The sequence below is a fragment of the Poecilia reticulata genome, linkage group LG12, assembly GCF_000633615.1.
Source record: "Poecilia reticulata strain Guanapo linkage group LG12, Guppy_female_1.0+MT, whole genome shotgun sequence".
Lineage (NCBI taxonomy): Eukaryota > Metazoa > Chordata > Actinopteri > Cyprinodontiformes > Poeciliidae > Poecilia > Poecilia reticulata.
Genome location: NC_024342.1, coordinates 4,414,076 through 4,424,854, shown reverse-complemented (window position 1 = coordinate 4,424,854; position 10,779 = coordinate 4,414,076). Strand labels below are relative to the sequence as shown.

The following is a 10,779-nucleotide window of genomic DNA, read 5'->3' as shown; positions in this document are numbered from 1 at the left end:
AAGAGCGATCCAGACCTGCACTTATGCATAATTTTATTGAGGTCCAGAACCCAAAAGTTCTTGGCTTGTGTCATTCAGGAGCCTTGGGGATAAAAAGGCTTCATGATTGTATTTCAAAGGCAGATTTCAAGAACAAGAAACCCAAACTGACCCAAACTCAGGCAAGAGTTTGGATCAGGTGCTATTTCAAGATGTAGACGTGTGTAGGAATCTCCACGATGTCAGTAACTCAGAGTAGCATGTCTTAGTAGGTGTATGTGGGTGTGAGTGTGAGCGCAAGTAAACTGCTTGCTACCTTTCTGCGCACGATAGTGGATATATATATATATATATATATATTTTTTTTTTTAGTCATAGTACCCCCAAAAATTTAAAACTACTTTCACCTCTGGATACAGTATAACACTCAAAGTTCTGACACAGTACTGAAGTGGTGTAGGACCAACCCTGAACTGAGAACAAATGGTAAACATGTGTGTTATGAAAATAAGGAACAACTACAGTTTGACCTTTCCAACAGTCTGCCATACAATACACTCTCAGCTACACATGCATTTTTAAAGGTCTTTTTTAGTTCCACATGCAGCAGCTTAATATTTGATTAATCTTACTGCATTCTTCTTGGTAACATTTTTAAAAGCTTTTAAATGACATTCTTTTCATGTGAGAAATGTTTTTGGGTGTTTGTTTCACCCAACGCTTGAATATTAACTGGATTGCATTACAAGACAAAAACCAGAAACCCTTAAAAAGAGTAAAAATTGAACACATAGATCATAATTTTTCCTTGACCAAAATTGGCCTTAAAAAAGGACTAGGTTTAAAATGATTAAAATGTATAATGTGTATTGTACAAGTGACAAACAAAGCAAGGGTAAATAAAGGTGTTGGAGGTATCAGGAGTGTTCAATGTAGGTTGAAGATGCATCCAGCAAATATAAACTTTTTTTTAATTGCTAAACAAAAAAAATAGCATTCTAACTCTGAGGGAAGCTTCTTGATAAAAGTACTAGTATTTTTGAATTCAACTGAAAAATACAAAGTTTTCCCCATTTATCTCTAACCTGAGTTTTACTAAACTGATGCATGTACAGACCAAACAAAATGGGAGTTTCAGCTTTTGAATTCATTTGATTTACAAAGATTTCTCAGTGCTCGTCTTCAGTCAGAGCCAACTAAGACAGAACTGGCTGATTTTGATCAGTGATTGATTAAATGACTGGCAAATCCCCAATTTAAACCATCTACATACTCAGCGTGTAACCATGTTCTTTGATCCGAATTCAAATCAGTTGATTCAGGTAAAAATTTACAATGTAAATGAAACAGGTTTTTCCATGCAGGAAGCAGGAAGAGCTGAACTAATAGTTGGGCCAATGACTCAACTTTTCTCCTTGCAACATGAAAACATGAAAGGTTGCAAACTATCTTGGGAGGTTTAGCAGAGATGTAGCTTAAACTATTGTGTTTATCATTTTCTTTTGACTAAATTCTGTAAACTGAAAAGGATTTGCTTGAACATTGTGATTCTAAATTTTTTTTCCCCTTTTGGTTTGACAAAGGCTAATATGCATGGTTATACAAATATATATATATAAAAAAGTCAACTATTAAGGTAGTTTTACATAATTTAATAGGCATCATTAACAAATTGATTTACAGTCCTGTGGCACACAAAAAAGGCTACATTCACGTATCTAAAACCACAACAAGTATATTCTATGTGATCAATGTAACTGGTCAAAAATGGCAATAAAATGAGGCATATATATAAAATATGTAAAACAAAATTAAATAAAATAACTGTACAAATTATTTTTTCAAAAACAAATATTGACCATGCAAAAAAAGCTCTAGAAAATCATAGACCATTTTCTCATAGACCATAGAGATGGAGCATTTCTAGAGATGGAGCATTTCCAAATGCTCCATCTCAAGATCTATTTTTTCTCAAACCTGAGTTTAACCCTCCCGTAGTCTTAAGGGAAAGGGTCCAGTTGACCCCGCACACTCTTCACCCTGTGAGCGATCTGATGGGGGTCGCACTGACCCAACCTGCGTCTTTACACCCCTCCCGCTTCCCAACCTTGATGTCCTACAAGCTCCTTCAGAGCGTCGTGCTAAGACCACAGGAGGGTTAGTAACGACACCGCCATTAGCAATCGCTGCTCTGTGTGTTTCGCGTACTACTGGTGGTGTACGAGCCGCTCTTCTTGGAGAACTTCAGCGCGCTGAAGGAGACCTTTTTCCTCTCAACTGACCTCTGACTCCTGCACAGAAACGTGTTCTTCACGTGCTCCCTGAAGTCCTCAGAGATGAAGTAGTAAATAAAAGGGTCCACGCAGCTGTTCAGGCTCGCTAGGCATAGGGTGGTGATGTAAAACCCGTACCCGTTGTTCACAACCTCTCCCAGCAGGAGGATGTAGTGCGCCAGCAGCATGATGTTACTGGGGGTGAAGCAGACGATAAACATGACCAGGACGGTGATAATCAAGACCACGGCCTTGCGGCGCTTCTTGGCAATGGTAGGGTCCCCCATGCTGTCCTGGAGAGCCCTGAGCATGAAGACGTACGACATTATGCACACAACTGTGGGGACGACATATCCCACCGTTCCCATTGTCAAGAAGTATCCAGCCGCAGTCTTCTTTTGGCTTGGCTTGGTGACGTCATGGCAGGTCCGGATGCACATGTTTGGTATGTTTACTTCTTGATCGTAGAGGTAGAGAGGAATGGTGATGAGCCACACCAGCACCCAGATCGCTACAGAAACAGAAACTGCTAAAACATTGCTCCTTTGATGCTGGGACATTGGGTAGACTATAGCCCAGTAACGTTGGACACTAATGCAGGCGATGAAGGCCATGGAGCAGTACATGTTGCCATAGAAGAACCCCACCAGAACTTTGCACAGCCCGTCTCCATACTTCCAGTCGTTGCCGTTGAGGTGGTAGTCTATTTTTAAAGGGATCCAAATGACAAAAAGCAGATCAGCAAGAGCCAGGTTGGCCATGTAAATGGATGACGGGTGCCTTTTCTTGGTCCTGAAGAGGAAAACCCATAGAGCTAAGGCGTTGGTGGGAAACCCAACGAGAAACACGAAGATATAGACGGCTGGGAGGAAGGCAGTTGTGAGAGGACTTTCCAGGACTGCTTGGGCTTCAGAGCCAAGAAATACGCCATTAGCTGTTTCTCCCCCAGTCAAGCCCTTGGTACTTCCTGTGAATTCAAAGCATGAAAGGATAAGCAAATGAACAACAGGCTTTCTTTTTAGAACTTTCTAAAAGTACTTGTAAAACATTAACTTTTTGGTATTCAACGCATAATAATAACCATAAATGTCAGTGTACTTCAATGGGATTTCATGAGATAAACCCAACATAAAGTAGTGCATAACCATGACCTGAAAAAGATACAGTGCTCTAAAAAGTATTTGTTTTCTCATTTTTTAATTAATTTATTTACACTATATTTTTTCAGATCATGAACCAAGTTTTAAGATTGGATAAAAATAGCTTGAGTAAATAATGACCTCATCCACTAAGGGAGAAACTGTATCCAAAACAACCTGGACATCTGGGGAAAAATAATTGTGCCCTAAATTGGTGGGAAATTTAGGGCACAATTGAATAAATGTGTTTATATTTTGGTTGTGCCTGCATTGACAATATCTTCATTGAGAAATTGTGGCCCATGGTCCTTTGCAGAAATGTCTATAATTCAGCCATGCTGGTGGATTTTCAAGCATAAAAGGTTATACCAAAGTTTCTGAGTTGAAATTAAATCCACGCTTTGTTAGACACCTTCAAAACCTTTGGATCATTATCCGGTTGGTGTAAAAATCAAAGCAGGATTGTTCTAAGGGTTCTGTATTGATAGCTCACTGCAGGTTCAGGTGTTAAGGAAGCAAAGCAGACCCAGACCATCACATCACTACCACCCTGTTTTACTGTCAGAGTGATGGTCTGTTGGTTAGTTTTAGGTCAGAAGTGCCATGGCACACACTTCCCAAACATTTCCATTTTTGTCTCATTAGTCCACGGGACTTTTTCTCAAAAGGGGTCATCAAGATGTTTAGTAGCAAATTTGAGGTGAACCTTTGTGGTCTTCTTGGTCAGCGCTTGGTTCTGGTTTATGAAATTTCTCATTACTGCCAAGTCTCTCTGTTAAACACTGACATTAAGGAGTCGATGTCTGTAGAGCTGTAACTGTTGTTCTGGGCTCTTGTGACCTCCTGGTTATAGTCGATATGATCGATCAGGGACTCTTGGAAAGGCTCACCAGTACTGCATGTTTTTTTTAACTATGGTTGATTGGTGTCTTATGGTATTGGTACCATACAACACTGTTTTTCCAATTGCTTTTAGATTATGTGATGCTTTTAGAGATCTGACTAAAAGACTGGAAAAACTGAACATCCTGACCGGCTTCCAAAAACATTCCATCTCTGAAAGTGAAGAAAGAGACTTGAGGTTTGTACAGAGGTCAACCTTCCAGGACAGGAGGACAGACTAAGCTTCAGCAAAAATAGTTGACTTTGAAACACATCCATATGCTAAAAAGGCCTAGTCAAAGACCAGACCTTTAATCTATTGAGAAGTAAGGGGAAATAAAACTCCTACATCCAATTCGACTGCAATTGAGACATTTTGGACAGAAGTATGGGACAAAATGTCTCCCTCTATATGCAAATCTGGCCAAGAGACACCGCAAATGTACACAACCTAATGGCTGAATACAAAAACAAACACCTAGTATTAACCTTACACTTTACAACTATCCACTACTTTTGTGTAGTCAAACACTAAAACTCCACATGAAATACAATACAATACAATAAATTTCGTGGTTGCGGAGACGGTCTGTTGGGTGTAAGCACGTACTGAGTAACCTAACGGTATGAGACACCTGTTTATGTACTGGGGTTCCACACAGACATGTTATTGAGGTAATAACAGTAAGAAAAGGCACAAAAAAAGATTAAACTTTACCTTGTGTCAACGCACACGTCTCCATGACCGTAAGTTCAGGTGACAAACGCGCAGGTTAAAAATGAGAGAGCGGGCGCGGTCTGCGTCGACACCGTTTGTTTCGTCTCTACAGGTTGCAAGACCAAACTTCCGCAACACCTGGATGATGTCACTATAGGTCACGTGACTATGCAAAGCCACCAACCTTCCCCCAACCACTCCAAGACGGTAACTGACCTGGTGATTATGAGAAGATTTCTTGTAAAAACGTGTCGCCTGCTTCCCAGGAACGCGGGGTTGTGGTGTGGGCGATATCTAACACAAGGAGTTCCTTGAACTGGCTTACTGTGTTCACACATAGAGGTTGTCAGGGTATACAAGTCAGTACAATGACTCTTTTAATCTGACTGATTGATGCAATCAGCGACTATCAGCCATAATTTCTCTTTTTAAATTATTGGCCTGTATGCGAACATCTCATGGACAAACTCAATGTTTTAGTTATGTACTTCTTAGGGAGGAAAAAAGCTAGAAGAAAGCGACTTTGCTTCACCAAAGGAGAATAGTATATCAGCCGAATTAAAAATGCTTATAAGATTCTGAGTTTTTTTCCCCTCCTTTCGACTATTTCAGCTAGGCTATCTTTGACTCTGCATAAAGGACATTTTAATAAGATTTCTGACAAAGAATTTCAGGAAAAGTTCATTACTGTCTTGAGACATTTAAGCAATAACTACCTGTAGCTAAAGTGTCTCTTCTTTGGCATTGCTATATAACGTTGAGGATGATATTTTTCTTAATAAACGGTAAAACAGCACCACCTATCGGTGTAGATGAGTAAGAACAATTTTGACACTTTCAGTCGAGCAGTTTTGAGGTACGCATGCGTCACCTTTAGCGACATGTTTTACACTTACTGGCTTTTATTTGTAGCCAATTCTGTTGATGTTCATCATAATACTCAAATTTTATTTTATTTGAATGTCTTTTTGATGACGCAATTAATGTGTAGAGTATCATTAGAGAAATTAAATTTATTTTAAAAGGACATTCTTACAATTCAACAGGGCTAATTGCGCCCACAGGCCTTATATTTTAATTTTACCAATATCATGTAAAATGTTCTCGCACACCGAATGTCACGTTTTCATTAGTTGTAATCCATATTCAATTAAGACGTACAGAAATAAATGCAACAAATTACTTTGTGGAAATAATTTTCATTTCATGAACAAAGTTACTACAATAATTCCCTTTTCAGTATCAACCAAACTTTTGTTAAATATAACGTGACCCATTTTGTTAAAAAAAACAAAATATGTAAAGTTCTCTGCAACTTATTTATTTGTCCAGCAGGTGGCAGCATTAAACTACTTTCCTAGTAAGTGGAACCTCTGGTTAATTCACAATTTGATTAATAGAAGTCAAAACATCAAAGTTGAGTCTCAAATATTTATTAAGAGACAAACATATTTAAAAAATACAAAAATATTGTACATTTTGAAAAGATATAGCTAAAAGCTTACATATACAAAAAACAAAGCACTAAATGTAAAAACCTTTTCAAAAGCTGAAGGAATAGCTAATAACATTCAGTGTGCAAATGTAAATATAGAGCAAAAGGTGAAGCATACTGTTTTACACTCAGTTTTATGCCAGATCTAACTTCACATCTGTGCGCGTAGGTTTGTCCTCCTGACAAAAAAAAAAGAACGATTTCTAGTGTTTCTACTAGAGCAAGATGTTTGGTAACCTTCCATTTTTATGTAAATCTCAACAGAAACATCCAAAGTAAGTGCTCAGTTTATGTAGTAGCCTTAACTTTACAGCTTTGTGTTTCTGCACTTAAAAATACTAACCAATGCCCAGTGCCACAGTGATCAGACCAACAGTTTCTTGTACTGGCTGTTCAGGTTTGCTTCTAATGAGTCCGTTTTGCTCACTGATGAAGACATTGTGGAGCATTCGGTGCGGCTGGACTTCAGAATGGGTCTGGTGCTGGATCTGTACGAGTCAGACGACGAATTGGTGAGACTACCCTTCTTCGACGATATACACAGCATGTCGGACAGCTGTCTCTGGCACTGGGAAGAGCCGAAGTAGTAGAGGAGGGGATCCAGGAGGCAGTTCAGACTGCCCAAACACAAAAACATCAAGTAGAGCTCGTAGGAGCTGTCGGTGGCCTTGCTGGCAATGTTGGATACCCCAAACAGCAAGTAGTGTACCAGCAGTAAGCAGTTGGTGGGCATGAAGCACAGCACAAAAATCACTAGGACCGTCAAGATCATCACCACTGCTCTTGTTTTTTTGCGTGATTTTCCTTGAAGCCCGCGTACTTCATTGCTCAGCGTCCAGATAACTTTGGTGTAGGACCCCACCGTGACAAGACAAGGCAAAACGAACAGGGAGAAACAGATGGCAATGAAATATATCTTCAACCACGAAGTCTCGGTATAGAGTTGGACATCGTGGCAGGTGGTGATGTTTAGCCCTTTGAGGTAAAATGTCTGGTCGAAGACGACAAGAGGAACGGAGGCGGCGAAGGACAGGACCCACATGGTCGCACAGGCTTTGACGGTGTTCTCCGTCTTCCTCCAAGCCAGGGAGTCAATGGGGTACACAACCGCAAGGAACCGGTCCACGCTGATGCAGGTAATGAGTAGGACGGAGCAGTACATGTTCCAGTAGAAGCTGGCGGTGACCACTCGGCACAGGAACCTGCCGAATATCCAGTCGTTACCCATGAAGTGGTAAGAGATCTTGAAGGGGAGCAAGAGGCCAAAGAGCAGGTCAGCGGAGGCCAGGTTCAGCATGTAGATTGCTGCTGGCTTCTTTGGCTGGATGCCCTTAAAGAAGGCCACGATGGCAGCGAGGTTGATGGGAACGCTGATGCAGCACACAAAGGTGTAGAACGAAGGCATGAGTAGCGTGGAAATGGGGCTCGTCAGGAACTGACGTGCCTCTTCAGAGAGGGATCTGTTTAATGTTTTATTCCGTCCTGTTTGGTTTGAAGGAACCCATTGTTGATCTTCATCAAAGTACTCTATTGGTTCATCTATGCCTGCTTGTCCAATGACAAAGGTCCGTAGATTAGTGCCTGGCGAAAAAAAAAAGAAAAAAAGAAGCAAATCAGGACCCAGATCGCTATAAACTGAAATATTTACTATTCAAAGCATTAATTCAGAGAAATACAAAGTCATTATGAAGGGCACAAGGAAAACTAACTGACAACACCTGAAATAGATCTGATCATTTCATGGTATAAAAAAGGCTGGATGTTTTATATGAACTGTCAATTTGTGTTTTGTACCTGCTTTGGCAATTGATGATTTAAGAGTAGTCATCTGTAATATCTATCAGTAGGGGATCAGTTCAGAGTTATTGGATTGGGAAACAAATGTCCCAAACAGACAAAAACCAGAATAAAGTAGAATATATTCTATATAATTTTCAGAAAACATTGAAACCTTAAAATCAGGCATTTCAATATGACTATTTATCTTGATTATTTTTTAAAGACATTAACCTGAAATAGTAAACACATCCTATTTGGTAACACTTTATTTGAAGGGGGGTGAATAAGACTGACATGACACTGTCATAAACATGACATAACACATGTCGTGAACATGAAAAAGCCTTCATGAATATTTATGACTGTTGTCATAAAGCGTCATTTGGTAAATTATGACACTTTTAATACAAAGTTGACATTCAAAATGTCTGTTATGACAACTTGACATTAACCAAGAAATCATTAATGATAGAAATTTGTTATAAAAGTATTACTGATTGCACTTTAAAAATTAGGTAACTTTATGTTATTAAAGGTAAAGTTTAAACAGTAATGATTTATTGGTTAATGTCAAGTTGTCATAACAAAGACATTTTGAATGTCAACTTTGTATTAAATGTGTCATAATTTACCAAATGACGCTTTACAACAACAGTATAAATATTCATGAAGGCTTATTCATGTTCATGACATGTGTTATGTCATGTTTATGAAAGTGTCATGACAGTCTTATTCACCCCTCCTCCCCCTTCAAATAAAGTGTTACATTTTATTTTAATAAAACAAAAGTATTTATATATTGTTACAAGAATGGTTGGTTGACATGATTAATGCAGAAGTACAGAGGAGCACAAATAAAATCCTGGGTACAAAATGACTGAATAAATAATGTTAACAGATTGGCCTGATTGTCAAACCATGAACTTGTGTTCATTCTAGGACTATAGAAAATGTGAAATTTCTAAGCAAATAAACATGGCGGTCCCTCATGAGCAGTCATCTACAAAATGGTTCAAGACTCACTCACGTGGCTCTTTGGCCCTTTCACACTGGCACTTCATAAATTTGGTTAAAAATGACAAAGAACCAACTAATTTTTCCAACATATAATAAAAATCCAGTTTCTCGTGGAATGCCCACATTAAATTTTCAGGACAGAATGAACCAAAAAGTGCAGGTAATATTGTTTTATGTCAATTTTTCTTGTCATTTGTTTGAAAACCTAATTTTTTTTTACATTGAATTTTTGACAAATAGCATAACATAGAAGATAATCTATTCGTGAAGATGAAAAGATCACTTCGGATTGTAAAAGTTGCAGGTGATTTAGGGCTACATTCAACCTTGGACCGGCCCTGTACCAACTTTCTAACACACACAAAAAAAAAGAAAAAACAAGAGAGAAAAAAATAAAAATGCAGAAAAAAACATAATCACTCAGAAGTAGTCTTTAATTTACCATTCATGCTTCAATTTTGGGAGAACGAATACTACAAACTTTAAAATTGTAACCTTAAAATTAACCACCCCTTTATTTAATGTCAACTCATATTTTTTCCCGTCAAACATGGAGATGCGAAAAAATGTCGAAGAAGCCCCTGGTTTCTTCCTACTTTGTTTTCTAAGACCAGCTCATTAGTGTGCGAAAGCCACACCAGTTACGTTTTTAAAAAAAACAAAAGCAAGTTATTTTGACGCATGATTCATTTCAGACGGATAAAACTCAAACGTTTTCTCACCGTTTATTTTGGAAGAACCATCAGCAGTGGTAGCAGAAAACAAGCAAACCAGCACAAAAACCAAAGACCTTAGATCCCCTGAAAACATCATGTTGGTGAAATCCTGGCTCCAAATCGCAACGAAGACGGCTCCAGACGTTCTGCGTCTCTCTCCCACGTTCCTCTGCAGTTTATCAGACTCCCGAAGACTTAATGCTTCCGCCCAAATTTAGTCCCAACTGTGTCCCTCCCCCCGTGTCCGGTACTTCACTCTAATTCCTTTCTCCTGATGTCACCTTTCCTGTCACATAATAACAGCCCAACCATGAGGACCCCATTACAAAGACCAACCATGTAAATAAATAAATAGATAAATAGATAAATAATACCACATTTCTCTTTAATATTCTGTCGAAGACGTTCCACATTGCGTCGCATTACAGCCAAACTCCAACGTGCCTTATTTTAATTTTAAGCGTATACTATCACGTTACTAAAATTCAAAATAGGAAATTGCCAAATCAAGTTCAGTACTAATTTTATTATTTTAAATTATATGAAATCAACTTTCAATGAATTTTCATGGCTAACAAAATAAATAAATAAATACATAATAAAAACTGCATATCATAGACCCCATAGTTTCAGAAAAATCGTACATATTTGTAAGAGACAGAAATGTACCTAGGGTTGCCACACATCCCGTAAAATACGGAACCGTCCCGTATTTGGCTGTTAAATTTAGGGACTGTTAAATATATAGGGACTGTTCCCTTGGTAACCCAAGTCGAAGCCC

The 10,779-nt window shown here is 38.7% G+C and overlaps 2 protein-coding genes across 2 annotated transcripts; both read right to left on the bottom strand.

The window, feature by feature from the left end:
* Positions 1–1,615: 1,615 nt before the first annotated feature.
* LOC108166772 (proteinase-activated receptor 2-like) lies at positions 1,616–5,173 on the bottom strand. The gene is made up of 2 exons (XM_017307786.1): positions 4,992–5,173; positions 1,616–3,219 (listed from the first exon to the last, which is right to left on the bottom strand). The coding sequence occupies exons 1-2, from the start codon at positions 5,014–5,016 to the stop codon at positions 2,156–2,158; spliced, it is 1,089 nt and encodes a 362-aa protein (XP_017163275.1). The 5' UTR covers positions 5,017–5,173; the 3' UTR covers positions 1,616–2,155.
* Positions 5,174–6,408: 1,235 nt separating this feature from the next.
* On the bottom strand, positions 6,409–10,201 carry LOC103473499 (proteinase-activated receptor 1-like). The gene is made up of 2 exons (XM_017307695.1): positions 10,005–10,201; positions 6,409–8,067 (listed from the first exon to the last, which is right to left on the bottom strand). The coding sequence occupies exons 1-2, from the start codon at positions 10,093–10,095 to the stop codon at positions 6,851–6,853; spliced, it is 1,308 nt and encodes a 435-aa protein (XP_017163184.1). The 5' UTR covers positions 10,096–10,201; the 3' UTR covers positions 6,409–6,850.
* Between the last annotated feature and the right edge of the window lie 578 nt (positions 10,202–10,779).